Here is a 25,116-nt window from a genome sequence, read left to right as displayed (position 1 = left end):
GTTTTATTAAACTCCAAATAACTTATATATTGAAGACTAATTGTGATAACGTCAGCTACCATGTTTTCTCAAACAGTAACAGTTTGATAGGTGCTGCATTAAATTTTGATATGAAATTAATTATTCGTTTATGAACGAATTGAGGAATCTAAATTTTCATATCGAATACATTCATGATATGCTTAAGGATCCTATAACTAAAGGTCTATTACCCATAAGTATTATGAAAGCGCTTATAATTATGAGGGGTTTATTAATGACCACGTACAACTGCATATCGTACTATGAATGATTTGTATATTTAATTCGTCTATATGTCATTATGTATGCAGAACATATTAAGAGACATATTATGAAAGCGCTTATAACGTTTGAAAGCGCTTATAATTATGAGGGGTTTATTAATGACCACGTACAACTGCATATCGTACTATGAATGATTAACTATTAAATTTCCTCATCAGTTTTGATTTTGTATTTCTCTTAATATGTTCTGCATACATAATGACATATAGACGAATTAAATATACAAATCAAACGTTCTGAAGGGCTTACTTGAAAATTTTGATCATAACTACTTAGGTTTTAAATAAGTACTGCAGTATGATTAATGGGGGTCTTGAGCTGATGTTCAATTCAATGACTGTATTTCTCTGCTCCAGTTTGAGTTTAAAACTAAAATGAATGTTAACTCCTGATCAGGATTATCTAATACTCATAATAAATGATTACTCGGCCAAGTGGGAGAATGTAAGAATAAATATATTTTATATATTTATTTATATGGCCATCATTATCATTTATATAATAATAGATCAAAATAATTAATTAAACCTTATTATATATTAGCTTGGTAATTGTTGATGGGCCATATTACTTTTAATAGCTAATAAAGGGTTTTCCCTTGGGTGTATATATAGAGAGAATAAATTAACATCATAAGCTAATCACACACACATTATAATTTTGTGTGCCTCCTCTCTCCTAAACCGGGTTCCTCTCAAGAATTCTAACCATCTTTAACTATACATCCTAAAGGGGAACTCGATCAAGATGACAAGCATGTCGACTATATCATACCCTGCTGCGGTTACTACTCTTCATGCTGTAACAGGTTCATAGGTTTAATATTTATCATGTTTTATATTACGTACATGAAGAACTGATCAATACCTTCCCTTCTACTAATAATAATAATAATAATAATAATAATAATAATATATTTGATTGCTAATGATTTCTAGTCTAGTGGTTGATGTAAGACACTCAAAATCTTAAAATATAAAAAGAAAGAGGTTTTAACTTTTAAGTTTCATATATGAATAAAAAAAGGTTTTAGATTAGAATATGTGTTCTATTATTTATGATGGGTTTCTTTTAATGATGAATGCAGATGATCAGATGAATCGATAGTTCAATGATCAAATGGAACGATAGTCCGTTAATATTTTAAATGGTTGTTAAAAAATATAATATATTTGCATAAGTGATTTATTAAACGATACCGTTGAGGCCGCAACTTTGGAGGGTGACAAGGAGTCATGAGTAATGACATGCCATGTGCCAAACCGTGTAAACATCCAATTTGTTAATTTAATTATTATAGTGGTCCCACTAATTATTGGGAGCCACTTGAGTTTTATTCTCTACACATCAAATGCGAGGTTTTTTGTTACAAGAATCCAACAACATTTAGGAGAAATAATGTTATCGTTTTGCCACTATGTATTTTTCCGAAAATAGAATGACAATATGATATAAATATCATAAGATAATATATATTACACAAACAAGCAAAATATGATGGTTACTTATATCAAATGCAGAGAAAGTTTATATTTTCCATTACAAATTAGTAAACGACTAGTTATATATTTTTATTTTTAAAAGCATGCATATTTAGGGGGGGGGGGGGTGATGGATGTGATGACATCATTCATCACACACCCCACCCAATCAAATGGTGCCACATCACCCCCTAAATCCATCACATGTGATAGTTTTTATTAGGGGTGGTGTGATGGTGTGTGATGTTTTTTTTAATAAATACTAAAATAAATAAAAAGAAAACAATATTACATCAACTAAAAAATAAAACAAGAATACATTAAATGAAGACAACTCAATTAAAAAAACCGACAAAAAAAAAAAAAAAAACCCTACGGCCCTTCCCAACCCCACTTGTCGTATATCTCGCGTTTGCGTTGAAGTAGGAGCGATTTAAAGGGTTTCTCAAGATGTTCGTGCGGTTGTAAGATGAAAGTTAGATCGGCGTTTTTTTGTTTGTCATTCAAATGGTTGATATACGTCTCATCACGTTTCATTTTTAAAATATGAGCCTCTTTCCTTCGCTCCTTCGTCTCGGCCATTTCCTCCATCTTAGCCGACTTGTATTCGATGAAGTTTTCGGCCACCGCTTCCTTTCCAGGTCTTGACGGTTCCCCACTTTTCTTGCGATTCGGCCGTGTGGGTGTGGGTATGTCTTCGTCGGGATTGTCTTCGGGTTCCTTGTTCAAGTTCATGTTTGGCATGTTGCATGACAAGCCGCCGGTAGATGTTGTGTAGTCCCCAGACTCAGAAGTTTTTGATCTTTTGAAGAAGATCCTTTCTTCCTTGGAGCCGTTGGTCCGTTCAAATCGACCAACGAAATCGGTTCCCACTTCGCGTGATGTCTCGCAATCTCCCACGCTTCCAAGCGGGGAAAATCCCTACATTTGTAAGCTTGGACATATTCGGCCAAAGCGTTCTTTATGATAGTCGCCTCGCTCGCTCCGCTTTGTGGAGTTCGGGACTACAAAACATTTAGAAAAAATATATATATCAAATTATAAAAATAAAGTAATAGATTATAAAATAAATAAACTAAAATAGTTACCTCTTGGACGTAACAAGCATTAAATTTTGACATTTTTTTATTCAAATCTCCCCACTTGCCAATCATTTGATCCTTATTTCGTTCGGTTGCGCCGGGAAGTTTCGAGAAATGTTCTTTAATACGTTTCCAAAACGTTTCTTTTCTTTGTTGGTTTGAGTGTTTTTTTGATTCAGAGCAATGTAAATAAGCCTTGGTCAAGGCGACCTCCTCATCGGCCAACCAACGCCAAACACCTCTTTGATGCGGCTCCTCATCCGCGGATTCGTCTTCATCCAAAGTTTGCATTTCGTGAGGAAAAGCACTTGCAAATTGATATATAACATCGTTATTGTCTAGGGGATCGACGGACATTTGAGACGGTTGAGACGGTTGAGATCCAACCATTTGAAAAGCATTATTTGGGTAATTTTGGGTAGAAAAGGGGGAATAAAAGGTTGGTTTTGATACGATTGGTTTTGGGACGGTTGATAATAACGTTGTTGTTGGGAAGGTTGTTGTTGGTTTTGGGACGGTTGAAAAGGTTGTGGATAATAAGGTTGTTGTTGGGAAGGTTGGTTTGTGTCGGGTTCGTCTTGTAAGTGAAATCTCGTCGATTCGCCTAAATTTTGTCGAACCTTTGGTCGGGTTTGGGTTTTCTTTGAACCCGACCCACGTTTCTTGTTAGAACCCTCCATTTGATATGTTAAAAATGGTGTGTGTAGTAGAAGATTTTGAGTTGGATTTGTGTATGTTTTGAAGATATATTGTAGTTATTTATATAAGTAAAATATATTTTATTTATTTCCAAATCCATCCCAACGGTCATCACCACCAACGGCTCTTTTCGTTGAATTTCACCCACTTCCACGCGTGATGACCATCACTCAAACCACCCATCACTTGAGTGATAGGTCACCGGCGGCGGTGTGGGGTGAACCCATCACGCGTGATGGGGGTTCCTCACGCAGTGCCCCGGGTCCCCTAAGTACGAATGTATGGAACTAATGTTTCACTAATATCATGTAACCCATTGGTTAATTTCTTAAATGTGCTTTGTAGTTATGGTACAAGATACATTACCAGATATTAGTGATCATTATATACATTAAAGACGAAAAAGTTAAACAATAAAAGCAGCTTGATGTGACAGAGAAAAGAAAACCGTAAACTTGTGAAAACGTTGACGCTAGTCAAAACATAAATGAAAAGAGAAAATATACAACCAACTATAAAGAACTCAAAATATTAAAAAATCACTCTTGAAGCGATTCAAAAAGATCGACCTAATCAAAATAGGCTCATATGATATTCATGGTTGCAATTGTGGTTGCTTGCTTCCAAGCACCAGCACCACAATTGTCACGCCAAGAGTTCGTCATCATCATCACCCTACGTAAACCCAAAAGGTGTAGCACAATCGTTAAAGTATCTTGTCAAACACCTCATGTGCATCGTACCTAAGCTCAAAAAACCATCGCCTTTCTTAAACCCAAAGGACAGACGCGCATTTCGTCATACACCTCATGTGCACCGTATCTAACGTTACAATAAAGGCAAAGCACTGCACGCTATAGGTCCGCCACAGCCATAGACAGTCGGAGTTGTCGGCAAGGTTGGGGCAACACCACTTTGCTTTCGCTCTGTTACGCTTTAAATCTAAAGAAATACATGCAAAGAATGCAGGTGTAAAACCATCAAAGCATGAAAACAATAACAAATATATTCACCTAAAATCAGGTGAAATGGATGACATGAAAACCCTAGGTCGCCAATGGAATATTATTGACGGTCGGCTCTTGGAGCCACAACCCCCGACCTCTAAGTTGTGTGTTGCCAATGAAGGAAACTAACGTACACAGTGACTCAACGTGAGCCACTAGAGGCCGGCGACAGTAACAAACACATAGAGAAGGCATACTTGTGGAACCTAGAGGAGAGATAGGCCATGACCATCCAGCATATAATCAAACCACCGACGCTTTATATAAGGTTGTGAGCAATCAGTGATTTGCGTTTGTGTGTTTTCAAAAGAATAGAAGATGTAAATTAACAGAGGCGAGAAACACATGTAAAGCACCCATGAACACATGGAGCATTCTTACATTAATACACTAATGTTGATTATGTTACTCAAATCCTCATAGTGATTATGAAAACATGAATGATATGATATACCTGATAAGATGTGTGTACCTGTTACCGCAGAGAGAGTAGCCATAGTAAATGAGAAACCTCAATACATGATTGTCAGCTTGATCGAGTTTCTCTTTAGAATGTATTGTTAAGGATGAGGATTAAGGTTATTGAGAGAGAACATATTCGGGAGAAAAAAGGGTCACGGATTTGTGTTGTGTGTTTTATGTCTCGTGTCACCTTATGATGTTAGTTAATCTCTCTTTAAATACATCTAAGGGGAAATCCTTTGTTAGATAATGAGAGTAATATGTTCCATCAACAATTACCAAGCTAATATAATCATAAAGTATAGTTGTTTGTTATTTTAATATATTTATTATAAATGATTATAATGGTCATACGCTAAATATATGAATATATTTGTTCATACAAATTATACTCAATGTTTGGAAACTCGTTGATCCATTCAATGTGGCTTTATTTGCTTAGGTGGCAACCTTATTTCATAGAGCGTAAAGAAACAAGCTACCATTGCTCGCTCTAGTTGTTAATTTGAAAATAAGGTCATGACAAATACGATTGCTAAGATTGTTTGGGTAATACATATAGACCAGGTGTAGTGGGGCATTTTGCCTACCCAAAAAGCCCCAAAGCGTCCGGGAACACCGCCTTCCTGGGCGCTTTGGTTTGAAGTTTGGTGATGGGCGCTGTGTGGGAAGCCTCCGATGGGGGGAAGAGGGGAACATGTTGTAAGGCCCCGAACCCGGTAGCCCTACTTTTGCGTCGGATTTACTCATAAACACAGTTCTTACAAATCAGAGTTCATTAAAACTTTCGCGGAATATAAAAACTTTCTTAAAACATTTCATATCAAAACACGTCTTGTCTTAAAACATCATTTTGCCTTTCAAAATAAACGAAACATTAAACTTAAACATCTTGAGTCTTCCGATGCCAGCCTCTTATTCAGTGCCACGTGTCTCCTCAAGCGAGATGCCTCCTCCTACTCACCTGCGTGCATACTAAAAGTCAGCTACGCTGAGTGAGTTCTAGTTAATCAAGCAACTTATCTTACAACCACTACATGCATCATATACGTATCCGAAAACACGTAGTCCACTATCTAACCTGCTTACCTTACCACTTAGCCTCTTATTTACACCTACCACCTTACCACTTTGCCACTTTAATAACGTATAACGTTATGCCACTTTGCCACTTTGCCACTTTAATAACGTATAACGTTATGCCACTTTGCCACTTTAATAACGTTTAACGTTATGCCACTTTGCCACTTTAATGACGTAGTCACGTATAGGCTTACCCTACCACGTACTATCGTCATGCCTCTATCACTCTTACTACACCCTTGCCACTTCTAACACGCTCTACCTCTACTTATCTACAATATGCTTCATATCATTTACATAATAAGCAAGTCACATCATAGCATACATACACACTAATAACCACTTGGCAATCACTGTCCTTGGCGATGCGTGCAATATCCGAAGATCGTTCACGCACCAACAAGTATTATATAATAGCTACCTCGTATAACATCTATAGCATACACTTACCACTTAAGGTAAGTGTATTCACACTTCACATCGAGTATGCACACAGCCCCGAAAACATAACAAGGAAATGGGGCTAGAAACTCACTTGAACTCTGCTTCTTCCTCCGATAGTTGTAAATCCCTTCTTTAACTGAGCTCGGCTGACTGTATAAGTTACACGTATCAATACTCGCCTGATCTAATCTGGTGGCCTAATATTAGCTTACTTTTACTTATCGTTTTTAATCTATTTTCTAATCGAACTTGACTTTAGGCGAAGTTAAACCTTAGGCGAACTTGGCTTTAGGCGAAGTTGTCATCAGGCGAACTTGGCTTTAGGCGAAGTTGTCATCAGGCGAACTTGGCTTTAGGCGAAGTTGTCATCAGGCGAACTTGGCTTTAGGCGAAGTTGTCATCAGGCGAACTTGGCTTTAGGCGAAGTTGTCATCAGGCGAACTTGGCTTTAGGCGAAGTTGTCATCAGGCGAACTTAGCTTTAGGCGAAGTTAACCTTAGGCGAACTTAGCTTTGCAGGCGAAGTTCATCAGGCGAACTTAGCTTGCAGGCGAAGTTGTCGGCTGCAGCTACTGTTCGTTCTTAAATCCTTCGTTTCTTAACCAAATAACTCGATTTAGGTATCCACGGAATCGTCTGACCAGCGCCTACAAACCCCAACCATCAAATCGACCTAACATCGATGTTTAAAGGGTGCGATTTAGGCATATAGGTTACGGGTTCTTTTATCAATCGATTAACCCTTCAAATCATAACCATTTTCAGTAAGATTAGCTTTGTTGGATTCGTTTTTACCATACAAACTCAGATCTATCATTTCTCAAATCAAACCGAACCTATACGAACGATTTCTAACTATAAACGTACCTTGAACGAGTCGAACTACGAACACGGTTAAGCCTTGATGTTGTTTTGGTCCCTCACGACGTTCTAGCACCAACAAGCTCGGGTTTTCGCCTTCGGATCTTGGTTCGGGTTATAAGATGGTGTTGTGTGTGTTTTGGTGGTGTATGGAATATGTGAGAATGGTGATTAATGGTATTTATATTTAGGGATCATGGGCTTAAGCCCATGGACTCTCCTTCCTTCTTCATAACCCAAGTCCATAACCCATATTCATTACCCAACGCTAGCCCGACCCATACCAACTCCTACTCTATTTATTTATTTCCCGATAACCCGAGTAAACTTTCCCTCTATTATTAAGTAATACAATTTATATTATTTTAGAAATTTCGGGATGTTACAAGTCTTCCCTCCTTAAAGAGGTTTCGTCCCCGAAACCTAACTTATTCCCTATAAAAGGAAAACTTCTTATATTTACACACTTTATTGAATCGCCTTTGCTTTCTGGGTTATCCCTCTTACTCCTGACTTGTAGTCATCGAGCGGTGATCATGTGTTTTAGCTATTACGTTAGCTTGTCCATGAAGCCCTCGATGTACCAAGTCTCGTATCGCCTTCCCGAGGAACCTTGTTTTATATAATAACGCTAACTCCTAAGGCGACGCTTTACCATCACACAACTATTTATCATAACCAACATGCATTCAAGATAGATTCATAGGTCGATCATACAAAATCACAAGAAGTCACAAGTACTTCATAACATATAAGGAAATCATTCAAGCTTGCTAAACAAACATAGGTTCAACTGTAACATAAAACACTCTTCAACTACTAAACATAAAACAACTGTGACATGCCACTTATTCTCCTACAACCTCCTCAGCAGCTAATAGACCATCCTTTCACGCGTTTCCTCTTCCTTCCCCCACTGCCACGGCTTCTCCATACTCCCTAGCTATGTGACTTGACTTACCACACTTGTAACACTTCTGGTCCTCGGTGCATTCACGGGAGATGTGCCCCTTCCTCCCACATCGGTAGCACTGATTTGGACCAGCCTTGCATTCCCCCAAGTGCATCTTCCCGCACACCTTACATGCTTCCTTTCCTGCCATCTTCTGTGTCTTTCTCCCTGCACGCTCCACGACATCCCCAGCTCTTTTAGTTCCTTTCCCTTTTTCCTCATCTTCCACTTCCACATCATCCGCCGCCAGATCATCATAGACCATCTCCGCCAACTCGACCGCAGACTCAAAGGTAACAGGTTTGTTGGCCCTGACTAACATGCGGACCTTCTGGGGAAGTCCTCTAACGTAGCACTTGATCCGTTTCGCCTCGGTGTTCACCATGTCAGGAACCAGCCTAGACATGCGGTTGAATTCAGTGGTGTACTCACGATGTGTCATCTTGTCCGCCTTCAGATTCAGAAATTTCATCTCAGCCCTCTCAACCTCCGCATCAGCACAGAACCTTTTCATCACTAACTCCTTAACGTCATCCCACCTCATGGCCTTAATCTCCTCTCGGGTCTTCCTTTGTTCAACAGTTTCCCACCAGTACATGGCCTCATCTTCAAATGACTGAGTGGCATAACCCACTGCTTGGTCGGGGCGGCATTCGCTAATTCGGATTTTCTTGTCCATTGTGGTTATCCATTAGAGAGTAGCGATTGCGTCTCCCAACCCAGTCAGCTTTGGCGGGTCGCATCCTTTGAAGGACTTATAGTTGCACCCATCTTGGCCTCTTTTCCTGTCACCGACCTCCACAGACTTATCCTCACTCGAAGCCTCTCTTTCTCCTTCCCCATCCTTCCTACCATCACCACCCGCCCCTTCAGCAGTTCGTTCACGGCTTCCAGAAGATCTTTCGGGATTCAGGTTCTTCACAGCAGCAACTACAGCTTGAACAATGGCTGCTTGAACTGCAGGGCTAAGTTGAACCTCTTCGTTATTGTTCTGGTCTCTTCCAGCTGCGCTTCCTTCATCTTCGGTGTTGGAATCTTCTTCTACCGAGGGTTGCCGGACAGGACGAGGCCTACCACGACGTCCAGTGCGACCTCCAGCTCCAACAATGTCTCCAGCTCCAGCCATAGTATTCTAAAAGGGAAAACACAAACATCATCACTCGAGGAACTATTTAGTACAAGGATAACAAGGCTAACAGGTAATAACAGTGGCCAGCTGTGACTAGCTGATCACGGTGCTTTCCGTGTCCTATACACTTCCCTTTATGAGTCTCTTTGTGCTGGTTCTACTTAAGCAGTTAGTCAAATCAAACAATCAATTATTCCTATCCCTGCCGATCACATATCTTTTCTTTCTCATTAACATATATCATTTAATCATACACTTTACCTTTACTGATCTGCTTGAGCGACACATGGCATTCTTGAACTGGCATCTTCTTTCCTTTCTTACTTAAATCTCATTCTCTGTTCGAGTCTAAGCATGTAGGATGCTTAAATCTCTCGAACTTTGCTCTGATACCAACTTGTAAGGCCCCGAACCCGGTAGCCCTACTTTCGCGTCGGATTTACTCATAAACACAGTTCTTACAAATCAGAGTTCATTAAAACTTTCGCGGAATATAAAAACTTTCTTAAAACATTTCATATCAAAACACGTCTTGTCTTAAAACATCATTTTGCCTTTCAAAATAAACGAAACATTAAACTTAAACATCTTGAGTCTTCCGATGCCAGCCTCTTATTCAGTGCCACGTGTCTCCTCAAGCGAGATGCCTCCTCCTACTCACCTGCGTGCATACTAAAAGTCAGCTACGCTGAGTGAGTTCTAGTTAATCAAGCAACTTATCTTACAACCACTACATGCATCATATACGTATCCGAAGACACGTAGTCCACTATCTAATCTGCTTACCTTACCACTTAGCCTCTTATTTACACCTACCACCTTACCACTTTGCCACTTTAATAACGTATAACGTTATGCCACTTTGCCCCTTTAATAACGTATAACGTTATGCCACTTTGCCACTTTAATAATGTTTAACGTTATGCAACTTTGCCACTTTGCCAATTTAATAACGTTTAACGTTATGCCACTTTGCCACTTTAATGACGTAGTCACGTATAGGCTTACCCTACCACGTACTATCGTCATGCCTCTATCACTCTTACTACACCCTTGCCACTTCTAACACGCTCTACCTCTACTTATCTACAATATGCTTCATATCATTTACATAATAAGCAAGTCACATCATAGCATACATACACACTAATAACCACTTGGCAATAACTGTCCTTGGCGATGCGTGCAATATCCGAAGATCGTTCACGCACCAACAAGTATTATATAATAGCTACCTCGTATAACATCTATAGCATACACTTACCACTTAAGGTAAGTGTATTCACACTTCACATCGAGTATGCACACAGCCCCGAAAACATAACAAGGAAATGGGGCTAGAAACTCACTTGAACTCTGCTTCTTCCTCCGATAGTTGTAAATCCCTTCTTTAACTGAGCTCGGCTGACTGTATAAGTTACACGTATCAATACTCGCCTGATCTAATCTGGTGGCCTAATATTAGCTTACTTTTACTTATCGTTTTTAATCTATTTTCTAATCGAACTTGACTTTAGGCGAAGTTAAACCTTAGGCGAACTTGGCTTTAGGCGAAGTTAAACCTTAGGCGAACTTGGCTTTAGGCGAAGTTGTCATCAGGCGAACTTGGCTTTAGGCGAAGTTGTCATCAGGCGAACTTGGCTTTAGGCGAAGTTGTCATCAGGCGAACTTGGCTTTAGGCGAAGTTGTCATCAGGCGAACTTGGCTTTAGGCGAAGTTGTCATCAGGCGAACTTGGCTTTAGGCGAAGTTGTCATCAGGCGAACTTAGCTTTAGGCGAAGTTAACCTTAGGCGAACTTAGCTTTGCAGGCGAAGTTCATCAGGCGAACTTAGCTTGCAGGCGAAGTTGTCGGCTGCAGCTACTGTTCGTTCTTAAATCATTCGTTTCTTAACCAAATAACTCGATTTAGGTATCCACGGAATCGTCTGACCAGCGCCTACAAACCCCAACCATCAAATCGACCTAACATCGATGTTTAAAGGGTGCGATTTAGGCATATAGGTTACGGGTTCTTTTATCAATCGATTAACCCTTCAAATCATAACCATTTTCAGTAAGATTAGCTTTGTTGGATTCGTTTTTACCATACAAACTCAGATCTATCATTTCTCAAATCAAACCGAACCTATACGAACGATTTCTAACTATAAACGTACCTTGAACGAGTCGAACTACGAACACGGTTAAGCCTTGATGTTGTTTTGGTCCCTCACGACGTTCTAGCACCAACAAGCTCGGGTTTTCGCCTTCGGATCTTGGTTCGGGTTATAAGATGGTGTTGTGTGTGTTTTGGTGGTGTATGGAATATGTGAGAATGGTGATTAATGGTATTTATATTTAGGGATCATGGGCTTAAGCCCATGGACTCTCCTTCCTTCTTCATAACCCAAGTCCATAACCCATATCCATTACCCAACACTAGCCCGACCCATACCAACTCCTACTCTATTTATTTATTTCCCGATAACCCGAGTAAACTTTCCCTCTATTATTAAGTAATACAATTAATATTATTTTGGAAATTTCGGGATGTTACACATGTGATTGGTGGGTTTTTATTTGTTTTTTTCTTGATAATTAATAATAATAATTAAGGAAATGATTGGTTATGGCTCCATCCACTATACCCTTTTTATTCAAAACACCTCTATAGTGACGTGGCCCACATGACACAAAACGCGCCCATAGGGGCTTCATCCACTATACACGGTCTTATAACATGAGCTTCATGCATTACCTCCCAATCATCCGGTCTTATTACAGGAACTTCAATACTTCATGCACTACCTCCCAATCATCCAACCATCCTTCGTGATATTCGCATTGCCTTGTTTCTCACGCAAAAATCCGTCTCTCGCAAACGATCGAAACACATTGACCTTGACTACCATTTTATTCATGAACTATTTACATTTGGCCGGTTAAATAAAGTTTTAAGTTTATATCGACCAGGCTTCAGATGGCAAATAGTTTCACCAAAAGCCTTCCGAGTACTCAATTTAGTTACTTTCGCCAATTGCTCCACTTAGGTACACCACCGTCTCGCTTGAAGGGATATTAGATAGTCATATTGTTCATTTAACATTTTGTTATTCCTTTGTGTAATTTCTTATTCTTGTACTCATTTTAATTCGTTTATTGTAGGCACACACCTCCTCTAATTGTGGAGCATAGAATATCATCTCACCTTTTCATTAAGATGTTACGTGTGCGCTACATGATTTTTACAAGTTTATGGAAGAAAGTGTTTTGATTGCATTCATGATCATGTTTTTATAAGAAAATACTATGATATGTATGCCGGAGGGTTTTGGTTGTATCTAGAGTAAAGGTGGTCTCTTGATGGCAAGTAATAGGCCACGGGATGGGCACATGTGAAAAGGAGGGACTTCACAACGAAGCTATAGTCAATTCAAGTTCGAAACACGTAAATGTGCGTGTTGAGATGCGATAAATGAGCTTGTGACATGTCACTTTGTTTTATAAAGCGAATGATTTAAATATGTTTAAAAAAAAGAGACTTTCTAGTCAACAGTGACCATCCATGGATTCACCTATATAAGCCGCGACTAAAGTTGCAAAATAGACGTCCAACCAAAGTTGGGGACGAAGTTAGGAGAGAGATGTTAAACATGTCCAACACCAAACCAGATTGGAAGCTCCTAGAATATTTAATATAATAATTAGTTTATTATTATAATATAAGTTAGTCTTATTTTATATTAATCTTATTTGTTTTGGATTCAAATAATGTATTTGAATTAGTGTAGGATTGAAACCATGGGCTTATATATACCCTACGCTCATTGTGTTAAGTTAATTATTAAGTTTTTCTCGTTTGTCGTTTTCTTAATAAAGAGTCGATCGTGTGTTGATCAAATCTCGTGCTCGTGTTCTTGATTCACCCGCTCAAAGTTTAACAAGAGACGCCGGCCAGGGGGGGGGGGTTTGTTTACATATACATTCATCTAAAAGTGCACGTTTCGGTTACAACCTAAAACTGGTCAGAACCAGGAACTATGAAACTAGTTAGAATCGGTGGAGGACCGGTGTTTTTTCTTTTGTGCGCTTGTATTTATCTACTACACTTAACAACTATACATATCATTATAAGTATTACTGTTGATGCATTAACCTAAAGCAAACATATGAAGTGAAGATGAGCAGATGCAATGTCCATATAACATCATATCATAACCAAATATTTTTAAAAGTAAAGTTGTTTGCTTGCTTCAACCCAATCTCTTATTTCTTCTTATTCTATAATCACAAATTAAACATAACCTTGATGGCATTACCACCGCGTGCACTTGTCTCAAAAGCTTCTTCAACCTCTTTCTGTGAGAAACCATATCTATGAGTTATCAATGGCTTCACATCAATCTTTCCACTTTTGAGAAACTCCAAACACAACGGCCATGTGTTCTTGTACCGGAATATACCCACCACATCAACCTCCCTGAATGAAACAAAAAACATTCATTTTCAATTATTATATTCTAAAGGCAAAAGATGTTTCTAATAGTTGCGTCCGAAGAATTACCACTAACACTATTTACTATTTAGGTATTTAGGCACCACTGACTTGTCATACGGCCATATAATATTCATATGAATCGTATGACATGCAAAAAATAGTCATATAGGTCATATGAGAGGCAGATTATACGACCCGTGTGATGTTTTTCTTCCTATCATAAAGCATGTATGATGTGACAGACTCTAGTGTGCAAACTTGATTTGACATCATACGAATTATATGATGTGACATGCACACTAGTGTACACTTTTGTGGGTAGTGTTTGTATAACAGCCTCCTGTATAATAAAGTTACCTGGCGGCTGCCGGAGTAAGAGGGACCGTCATCTCATGGTGGCCCATTCCCACGAGACAAACCTTTCCACCAGGACGAGTGGCAGTCAGAGCGGTAGTCATTGTCTTGCTGAAACCCGCACAGTCAAAGCTCACATCCACTCCACCTCCCATGGCTTTCTGTATTAATCCCACTTCCCCATCCACATCCTAAGTATAAAAAGTAAACAAATATATATTAGTTTAAAAACTAAAAACCAGCTGAGTCAAACCCAAAGCATGACATGAAAATAATAAGGCTTTGGGTTGGAATATCTAAACCCATTTGAAAAAGGGTCATGTTTGTGGTGACCTGTTTAATTAAACGGGTCGTGTTCAGGTTGACATGTTTAACTCGTTTAGTTAAATAGGTCAACCCACTAACACGTTAACTCATTCTTTCGCAACCCCATGTTTACAACTTGATTATCACCCGCCAACCTGTTTAGATTAATGTGTTAAGCATGCCGTGTTGAAGTTACACGACTTTAAGTGTGTTTGTGCCCGAGGTTGACGCCTTTGACACAATTAAAAATACAGGTTGTGCCCGTTTAAACAATTCAACCCACCAACCGTAAACCAAACAAGATTGGCATTCTGTATATACATAATACATATGTAACAAAATATCATTAACCATTAAAAGTCATGTAACTTTAAAGGATTAAAAAGACCTGAATATTAGTGGAAACTTTGATGATCTCATCCGCACCAAGCTCTTTCGCCACAGATAACCGGCTATCCTCTACATCCACAATCACTATTCTTGGAGCACCAAAAGCCCGGGCAGCCAGCATTGTCACAAGCCCAATGGGCCTGGCCCCCATGACTAACACATTCGTCTCCGGCCCAATCTCAGCCCGCCGACAAGCATGCACACCCACACTCAACGGTTCACACATTGCCCCTTCTTCTAAACTCACATTTTCGGGCAATTTAAAACACAAATCAGCAGGATGCACCACCTGTTAGTTATAAAAAAAGTCATACCTTTTTAACACCAAACTTATAAGAAACTAATAAAAGTTTATTAATAATATAATAATAAGCTCTACTTGATTTGCAAGAGAGCCATGGACCGGGGGAGTGGCGAAAAACTTCATCTCGGGGCAAAGATTGTAACGGCCTTCTTTGCATTGAGTGCATCTCCAACAACTAATCCCGGGCTCGAGAGCTACACGATCACCAGGCACTAGATGTTTCACTTCACTCCCAATTTCTTCTATCACACCAGCACACTCGTGTCCAATAACCATTGGTTCTCACTATAAAATCCGCACATATTAGCGTCTGCAAAGTAATCAAATTGGTTAGATTCTATATAATTGTGTATCTAGTTTTGTGTTTACTAAAAATATTGATTTTTATATTGATGGTTGAAGAACCATATACCTAAGAGTTATGTCTTTTAAATTAATAAATACATAATCAAGAATCAAGATTGAATCCATGGATAATCTAAAAAATCTCAACTTTTTTTATATTATTCATCAAATACTCAACATGATCAAGAATCAAGATTGAATCCATGGATAATCTCAAAAATCTCAACTTTTTTTATATTATTCATCAAATACTCAACATGATCAAGAATCAAGATTCAATCCCCAGATTATCAGGAAAAACTTAATTTTATTTTTCATATTTATCATTAAATACTCCACACCATTAAGATTCAAGATTCAGCAGCCCCATGTTATACCAAAAATTATAACTTTTTGATACTATTAATCAAATACTCAACACCATCAAGATTAAATACTAAGATTATCCAACACATGATCATTATAAGAAGGGAATACAATGAAATGGAACCCTAAGGTTGTGTTTGCATATAATGAATTAACATAAAAGAAATTAAACAGACCTTGAGATAGTGAACATCACTCCCACAAATACCCACAGCTTTCATCCTTACTTTCACATCATGAGGCCCTAAATCAATCCAATAAACATATACTTATATTAAAAACAATTTATACTTAATTAATTACTAATATATGAAGAATATTAGGTTAGGTTATGATACCAAGTGGAGGAAGATTGAAGGGCTGAATCTTGAGAGTGTTAATGGCCACCAGCCAAGCAGCCATGTTTTGTTCTGAATCATCATCATTATTATTATTATTATTATTATTATTATTATTATTATTATTATTATTTCCACCCTTACCCATATCTCTGTGTATTGGTTTACAACTTCACTCACCAGCAATATGATATGATGATTGTGGTATGGTTTTTGTTATTTGATAATGTGTTTATTGATAATTTATTAATATGTGATGACAATAAAAAGTATGACTGGATAACTCAAATAAAATACTATATTTATTCCACCTTTCAACAGGATGACGATGATGTTGATCAGATGATGTGGTTTACACGTGTAGTGTATATCAAGTGTGTGCGTGATACTTTTGTGCAGGCCCTGCTCAGAGCTTCACAACAAACACACTACAACAGTGAACCCAGAACCTTCATTAATCATATTAATAAAATTATTAAAATAACTTGACAACTACTTGTGAAACCTGAAAAAGCTCAACTTAAATAATATTTGAATAAGCCCAACTAATAATGTGATCGGTGGTAATTCAAACTTTCAACTATGTTGCTAACAACAATCATAGTCTAACGAATCACTAACTTTTTTAGCTATATTCTATGTTGCTAACAACAATCCTAGTCTAACGAATCACTAACTTTGTTAGCTATATTCTGTTAGGTTAATGTGAAATATCCTAAATACCCCTTTTTATTTTTAGTCTATAAAAATAAAATACATACATAGATACATACATCTTCATCCTCACATTTCAACATCTGCACCTTAATCACTTGCATCCACCAAGATCGCCATCATCTCACGCCACCAACCACCGCCACCGTGTAATTCGTTAGACTAGGATTGTTTGGCAACATAATTGAAAGTTGGGATTACCACCGATCACGTTGTTAGTTGAAATTATTATTGGCCGATAGAGAATAATTGGGATTATTAAAATCCGATTTTCCTAAAAGAAAAACTTACGTGGATCGACTTCGGACATAGGTGTTAAACGTTCATTAAATTCATGCAAATTACACTATTCAAGACACATGCAAGCGTTTGTTGAACCAATTTAAAAGTCGACCCACATACAAAGAAATTTTTTCGGTTTTTTTTTGTGTGTTACTTACAAAACATGAAAAAATAAATTATTTAAAAATATTGTTAAGTGGAATTTTTTTGAGTTTTCATGGACTTGAGGGAGTGATTAGATAGTGGGGACAACCTCCTCTCTCTTTTTGCGGGTCCAAATTCACGGACTTCCTCACTGAACAAATGCTACAAACTTGCGCCACAATTGTGCTAATCTGACACCTAAGGTCTGCTCCTGTGCTACCTCATCGAGACACAACACAAAGAGACCCGTTGTGGATTCTCTAAGCCAGCTCGATCCTACAACCTAATTTGAAAAAATAATCAATGGATAAATTGATTGGGCCGAACACTTGCATACTTCTCTATTATATTGCTTAATACGTTCATAGATAATATTACTAAGTGTGGTCGATCTAATGAGATAAACGGCATTGATTGATAAATTCTTCTCTCTATCGTTTCTTTCTCGTTTGATAACTAACAGAGAATGGTATATATTATGTATATGCATATGATATTAAAGAAGTTTATAGGGTTAGATGAAGGTTCATTGGACAATGGAGAACAAGGAACCCATTCTCATAGTTAATTATAAATCATATCCATACTTGAGATGAAATTTGATTAATTAAAACACTAAAAGCATAGAATAGGAAATCATGTATGCTAAGCTGTTCTTGTACTATTGAATTTAAGATGTTAAAAAGTTCACATGACCCTTCAACATCTTTCTTGGATTTGGAATTTGGATTTAACTCTATAAAAGAAACACTTGCTTGGGTTGTTTTGTAAAACTAAAAACCGAGTTCTAAAGCTACAATCACAAAAGCTGACTCATTAGGCGACTGATCATCATCATACATAACCTTCACTGTCTCATTATCCACATCATGTAAGTATAACAGTGTGACCTATGTCTAATAACCGAAGAAAACTTTAAATCACATCCGAATTTCATCGCCTGTGTGTAATCCTTTCATCCTCAAGCGTACATCTTTTCACAGATAATCAGGTCATAGATTCCATCTTTTCATTCTACCAAAATTGTAATGTTTAGAAGAATGCGAGCCATAACTTGTGCAAAATGTTTTAAAGTTATCCCGCCTCTCCACCAACCATTAGAGCTCTTCAATCAGGTGAAACATATACTTGAATCTAATTATCTAAATACAAGTTTAAGATGTGAGTTTCGTCTTGAATTAGGCTGTCCATCATGTATAAATCGAGTGTTCAAGTTGCCTAATAATATGAGCTTGAAAGAAGGGGCCATATGTGAACCATATGGTGTTTGTGGTCGTGACAATTTCAATTTCAACCCAGATACTGGCGTTTCGATCTCAGGGGTGGGACCCACAGACCTTGTGACCATGCTGGCTGCACATGCATATGAAGCCCCGAAATACGCCAATGTCAACCCCGAAACTATAGTTTCCATCTTTGGGGCGGGACACATAGGCCTTGTGACCATACTGGCTGTACATGCATTTGGAGCCTCAAAGATGTTGAAAGATCATGATACGAACATCAGTTTGTATGTTAAACCTTTAAAATATTTGTTAGTATAATGCAATTATCCATCTTTATTTTATTCAGCTGTTTGGATGTAAAGAACTCCAACCGGTTGGTTTTAACACATCACCTTCCTTTAACAATTCTCTCATTTTCATGGCATCATCCCATCTTTCAACACCAGCATACACATTTGATGACAAAACATAATTCCCACTATTACTAGGATCTAACTCAAGAAGCTTGTTGGCTGCAATTTCAGCTACAACCATGTTTCCTTGAAGCTTACAAGAGCCCAATAATATCCTCCATATAATCACATCCGGATCTATCGGCATTTTAACCATAAACTCATACGCTCTATCAAGATTACCCGATCGGCTCAACAGATCAACCACACACCCGTAATGTTTCATTTGTGGTTCTAATTTATAATCCCTTTTCATGCTTTCAAAATATTCTAACCCTTTATCTACCATGCCAGCATGTGCACACGCAAGCAATATCCCTACAAAAGTTCCATGAGTCGGCTGCACGTTCTCTGTTAACATCTCGGAAAACAGATCAAGGGCGTAAATGGCATTTCCATTCACGGCTAGCCCTGAAATGACTGCAGTCCATGAAACCGAATCTCTTTTAGGCATTTCATTAAAGACTTGGAGTGCGTTCTCTATTGCACCACATTTGCAATACATATCTATTAAAGCATTTCCAACATATAAATCCTGTTTTATTTTGTTTTCACGAATGTAATCATGTATAGATTTGCCCATATCTATTGACCCTACACGAGCACAAGCAGAGAGCACACTGGCAACCGCGATTTCATCAGGTTTGATACCGGTTTTCATCATTTCAAGAAAAAGGCTCAGTGAATCAGAAAACCGACCACCTTGCGAGTAACCAGTGATCATACTTGTCCAAGAAACAACATCCCGTTTTGGCATTAAATCAAACAACTTCCTCGCCTCAATCAAGTCTCCGGCTTTAACATAACCCGAGATCATTGCATTCCAAGAAACCATATTCCGTTCCTTCATTCGATCGAAAACCCCTCGTCCCAACTCCACCGAACCATACCTTCCGTGCATATCAATTAACGTGTTCCCAAGGTAAACATCGATCACAATATTATTATCTTCAATGTACTTAACCATAGACTCTGCAATACTCTTGTCACCTACGTTTATACACGCTAACAAAACCTTCACCATGGTAACCGAATCCGGGATCAAACCCGCCTCACGCAAACGATTAAAAACACTTAAAACCTCCTTAAACCTGTTACACTGACTATACCCACAAATAACCGAATTCCAAGACACCAAATCTCTCTCACGCATTTCATCGAACACCTTATCCGCACACTCCAACCGCCCGCACGAAGCATACATATGGATCAAACAGTTGCTAACATAAAGATATGACATAAACCCCATCTTAAATACATGAGCATGAACTTTCCCGCCAAACCCAGAATCTCGAACACGACAACAAGCTTTCAAAACATGGATTGAAGTTATGTTATTACCCTTTAATCCTCTGTCACGCATTTCGTCGAACAGGTGGAGTGCATAACCGGGTTGATCGCTCTGCGTGAAGCATCGTATCACATTGTTCCAAATTGACAACGTGGGTCGTTCAATCTGGTTAAATACGAAGTGGGTTTTGTGTAGATTGTTTGGAAGAAGCGAGTAGGATTGGATTACGGGAAGTATTGATGATGGGTTAGTGTGAAGGTGGGTTCTGATGAGCCTAGCGTGAAGTTGTTTAATGAAAATTAATTTCTCCATTAACAGGAGATAATAATTAGGCGTCTGTAATTAATTTATTATGTCTTGGTCGGTTTGAAAAGTAGGTCACTAGTTGATTAATGACAGGTTGATGAAGGGTTTATGTGTATCACACGTTGTAAAATGGAAGAGTAGTGGTGTTGTGTTTATCACAACGTTGTAATATGGTGATAAAATGTCACTTGTATTTGTGGTTGATAAAGTCTAAAGATGTAAACAAAATGGATTTTAAATACTTTTATGCTAAAATAGTAAAATAAAAATATGTTTCTTCGACAATGAGCTGTTTGGAGAAGTGAATATTTGAGCGGGAGACTCAAATTTCATAATTTCAAATATGATCTTAAGCAATTGGTTTTTGGTCAACAGGTTTCTCTGGTACAAGAGACTGTAGGTTTAGGCCACCTAACGTTACCAGTGATCGACAACAAGCGTATGGGAACGCCTTTTGTCACTGGTTACCTGGGTAGCTGAGCTTTATTCGTTGGTCATTTAAAAATAATTTGTTTCTTAACAATCATATATCTAGTCCTTGTTTAAACTTATCAAACTTTTATGTAAAATAGGTAAATAGTGAAAAACATATAAGAAAATGTCTAAACGATAGAAACATATTTTTAATAACAAGCGAAGTTACGAAGCCCATAAGTAGCGAACGGAAAGCTCTCGAGCGACCTTAACAAACCAATTGACAGACTCAAATTGAATCATTAGGGCTCTAATTTCATCACTGAAGATTTTTCCTAATTTTAGTGGTTTCCTAATCTATTGAATTTAGCATAAAACATGTAAAATACTAGTTATTTTAATTTTCACATTCATTTATGTTTTAAGTTTCAATATTTATAACTAAAAAAATATGACAATATTCGTCAAAGGTCCTCATATACTGTTTTCATTCATCAAGTAACAAATAGTGTATCATACTACCATTTTCTTTGGGATTCTCTGTTTATAATTTGTGCCTCCACACCAAGTCATATGAGAAAGACACTATTTTGGACATGTTGTAGCAAAAGGTCCATTAAATTGACAATCTATAAGCCCAGTCTTCCCGTCCAATAAACTCCATTGACCCTATATACTTAACCATCATTCACGTTCTTTATTTAGTTAGACTTGGTCTAATTTATAAAACATCAAGAAAAGGTCATAGCGGTTTAGTTATTTTATTTAGATAATAATAAACAACCCATAACCAGTCCCATCTTAGAACCGGCTTCACCATAACCATAGTGGTTGTGGTTGTGGTTGTGGTTGTGGTTGAGTGGTTCATCCGTTTATGGTTGAAACTTAACACCTTAACCCCACTTTTTTGGTCAAACGTGGGTTGCGGTTGGCCCCATAAACCCACTATATAAAGCAACACATACACACATACATATTAATTAACACACACATATTAAATATTAAATCATGAATACTAAAGCGTTACGAACATCACTAGCAATAGCAGATGCTCTTTCTTTTTATTGTGCACTTGCACTAGCGGCTCTTATGCTCACCGGAGCTTTTAGAGATGATCACGGTTATAGCTATTCCGTTAGCACCACCGCAGGAGGGGGAAACGGGGTGCGTGTGATGAGTATACGCCCGTGCGACGAGATATACGTGGTGGGGGAGGGGGAAACACTTCATACCATAAGTGACAAGTGTGGCGACCCGTTTATAGTCGAACGAAACCCGCATATTCATGACCCGGATGATGTGTTTCCGGGTCTAGTCATCAAGATCACCCCTTCTACTTCTTCTTCTGGTATACAGTAGCTATTTTGTTTGTATTGTTTTTAGGTTTGTAAGTTTGGACTCCCTCGATCATGTGTAATAGATGTGGAGAATTGAAATCGTACTATACTAGTTATTATTTATTTTGCATTTATATATGTATACGAAATATATGATCACTTGAATACAGACATACAGTTTTATCATTTGAGGCTGGGAATATCAACTCAAGCCACGATCAATTGTTGTAGGTTGTAACAAAACAGCGAAGTAATTTGCAACGTTTAGTTTTATTCTTTTCTTTCTAGCCATTAAAGTTTACGAGGATGATTGCAAGATTCGATTTCGATTCTAAGGCGCTATTAAGTATTAACTGTTAGGAAAGACTAGTGGCAGTGTGGCACCATCTTTGGTTCTCAAAATGATACGCTTTTTGATATGATTGTTTCGGAGTTTTTTTTAACGTTTTTAGTAGGATTGACTTCGTTACTTAAAAAGAGGTTGCGGCGCAACTTGTTGACCATTTACCTATCACTTTATTGTGATGGTCTTGTAGTAACTAATTATGTTGATTTAATTGTAAGTTTATGTTGAATTGTGTAGAGTGGTTTAAATTTTTTTTATTTGTTTTTAGGTTAGGCTTTTCTAACCTGGGGTGGTTTTATATCAAGCTTGTCTTTTTTTCTTATAGAAAAAGTGTTAGTTGTTAATATGAGATATATGTGTAGCAACTAGCAAATATATTTTGCATTCTACTATTTTAGAGTTACATTTTTCTTTCCTCTTCTCGATTTTTCTTCAGCGACAATGAGTCATATAATGATTGAATAATGAATAATATCATAGGTTTGAAATAGTTGATGGCCATGGAAATCATAATAATCTAATAATTTTTAATTCCTGTACGTTGACCTTGATGTCATGTTGCCATAATTATATGATAATGCCGTATTATATAAACTATGTTGTCTTCAAGTTTCATCATCATCATCATCGTACTCAGTATATCCCACCAATAGCAAAGCTATAGTAGAGTCTGAGGAGTATAAGATGTAGACAGCCTTACCTCTACCCCATGGGGATAGAGAGGCTGCTTCCGGTGAGTTCCCCGGCTCGAATGTTGTCTTCAAGTTTAGGATTGGTAATTTTGTATCATTTGTATTCGGTTTTACGATAGTACTGGTACCGAACATATATAATTGATATGGTATATAGCTTAGAGTATCACTCATTTTTTGTACTGGTATTTTTTGGTAGGATAGAGCTAGGCACCTAACATAAAAGCAATCTTTGAAGAACATGAAAATGACTCATTTAGAGACGACGCGATTAACACAAATATCAAACATGAAAATGACTCGTTTAACAATTGATTTTGGTGGTTTGAGCATGCCAGTTATAGTGATACGTTTTATGTACAAAGAAAGAGAAATTATGTACCATAGTGTCTTAATTTTAATTATTCTAAAAATATGCAACATTATATAACACATTTTTTTTTACTTAAAAGGTCTTATCGTGTCTATACAGGTGTTCTTTATGAAAACCACATGTGCCAGAGACGCAATCCATGGTATTCTATACAATATATGTCAATGCATAATAGTTAGTCTGCTTATTATATATATAGTATAATTAAGAACTTTGGTGACACAAAAGATTTTTTATATTATTTTATCAGTTTGTTTTGTTTTTATGTAAATCATTTTGATACTTATCTAATTGTGATGTCTTGATGTGTGGTTGTTTTAAGAATTCTTAATGCTTGGAAATTAAAAAAACCATGCAAGTTTAAGCCCCATCCAACGCCAAAAAATTTCTTGGAATTTATTTACTCTTTTGTTGTGAGAACTTCTTTCTTTGAAAACATTTTTCGGTTTCTTTTTTGTTTTTTATTTGATACGTGTAATTTTTTAAATATGTTAACATAATTAAGAGTTTTACTGCCGCAAGTACGTTATTGGGCCACTTGGCTACACGTTATTGGTGCAAGAATTCTTTTTTTTGTTTTAATTTCGCTTTGTAACGAACGTAAAGAAAACCAATCGAATGTCAATTTTGTTTTGTTTTGTATATATTTTTTCTCTTTTTTAGTTCAGGTACCTTAACAAATATGTTGCAAACTGACCAATTTCACGTAGAGCATGTTTGTTTTAGTTCCAGTATCGTAACGAACGTAACAAAAACCAACCGAATGATGATTTTGTTTTTTAGTTCCGATACCGTAAGGAACATAATGGAAACTGGCCGAATTTGCGTAGACTCAACGCCTCATCACCCGGGATCGACAGTAGTCAGGTTTTACCAACGCTTATGTTTTACCAACCGACGTTACCCCATTGGTCCACCTCAAATTTATTATTATTTTTTTGTTTTATTTTTTATTTTAGTTCCGGTACAATAACGCACATAACCGAAGCCGGCCGAATTCACGTTGACTTAACGCTTTAACACTTGGAATCGATAAGGCATCGATTTTAAAACCCCTCAGTTTTACCGACTTGCCACAGCGCAACGTGTCGGGTAAAACTCTAGTTCATTCTAACAATCTAACAAAAAAGCGTTGGTTTTGAGTTTTGAGAGC

At 37.6% G+C, this 25,116-nt stretch overlaps 1 protein-coding gene and 2 pseudogenes across 2 annotated transcripts; 1 reads left to right on the top strand and 2 right to left on the bottom strand.

The window, feature by feature from the left end:
- Window positions 1-13,594: 13,594 nt before the first annotated feature.
- Window positions 13,595-16,477, bottom strand: LOC143592839 (sorbitol dehydrogenase-like; annotated as a pseudogene). Its single transcript, XR_013145996.1, has 6 exons — window positions 16,387-16,477; window positions 16,225-16,292; window positions 15,413-15,647; window positions 15,032-15,322; window positions 14,341-14,528; window positions 13,595-13,965 (listed from the first exon to the last, which is right to left on the bottom strand). The product of XR_013145996.1 is annotated as a sorbitol dehydrogenase-like (transcript).
- Window positions 16,478-18,689: 2,212 nt separating this feature from the next.
- Window positions 18,690-20,812, bottom strand: LOC143592832 (putative pentatricopeptide repeat-containing protein At3g15930 pseudogene; annotated as a pseudogene).
- Window positions 20,813-22,223: 1,411 nt separating this feature from the next.
- On the top strand, window positions 22,224-22,574 carry LOC143592063 (uncharacterized). Its single transcript, XM_077072077.1, has one exon. The coding sequence runs from the start codon at window positions 22,224-22,226 to the stop codon at window positions 22,572-22,574; it is 351 nt and encodes a 116-aa protein (XP_076928192.1).
- Window positions 22,575-25,116: the final 2,542 nt, after the last annotated feature.

This window comes from Bidens hawaiensis, unplaced genomic scaffold (assembly GCF_021521415.1).
Source record: "Bidens hawaiensis isolate Kalapana, Puna unplaced genomic scaffold, B.hawaiensis_p1.1 tig00001685_1, whole genome shotgun sequence".
NCBI lineage: Eukaryota > Viridiplantae > Streptophyta > Magnoliopsida > Asterales > Asteraceae > Bidens > Bidens hawaiensis.
This window is presented reverse-complemented; position numbering and strand designations above follow the sequence as displayed.

What these genes read in the sequence shown, in the direction of transcription:
- LOC143592063 (XM_077072077.1), top strand. Translation starts at nt 22,224, where the DNA reads ATGAATACTAAAGCGTTACGAACATCACTAGCAATAGCAGATGCTCTT.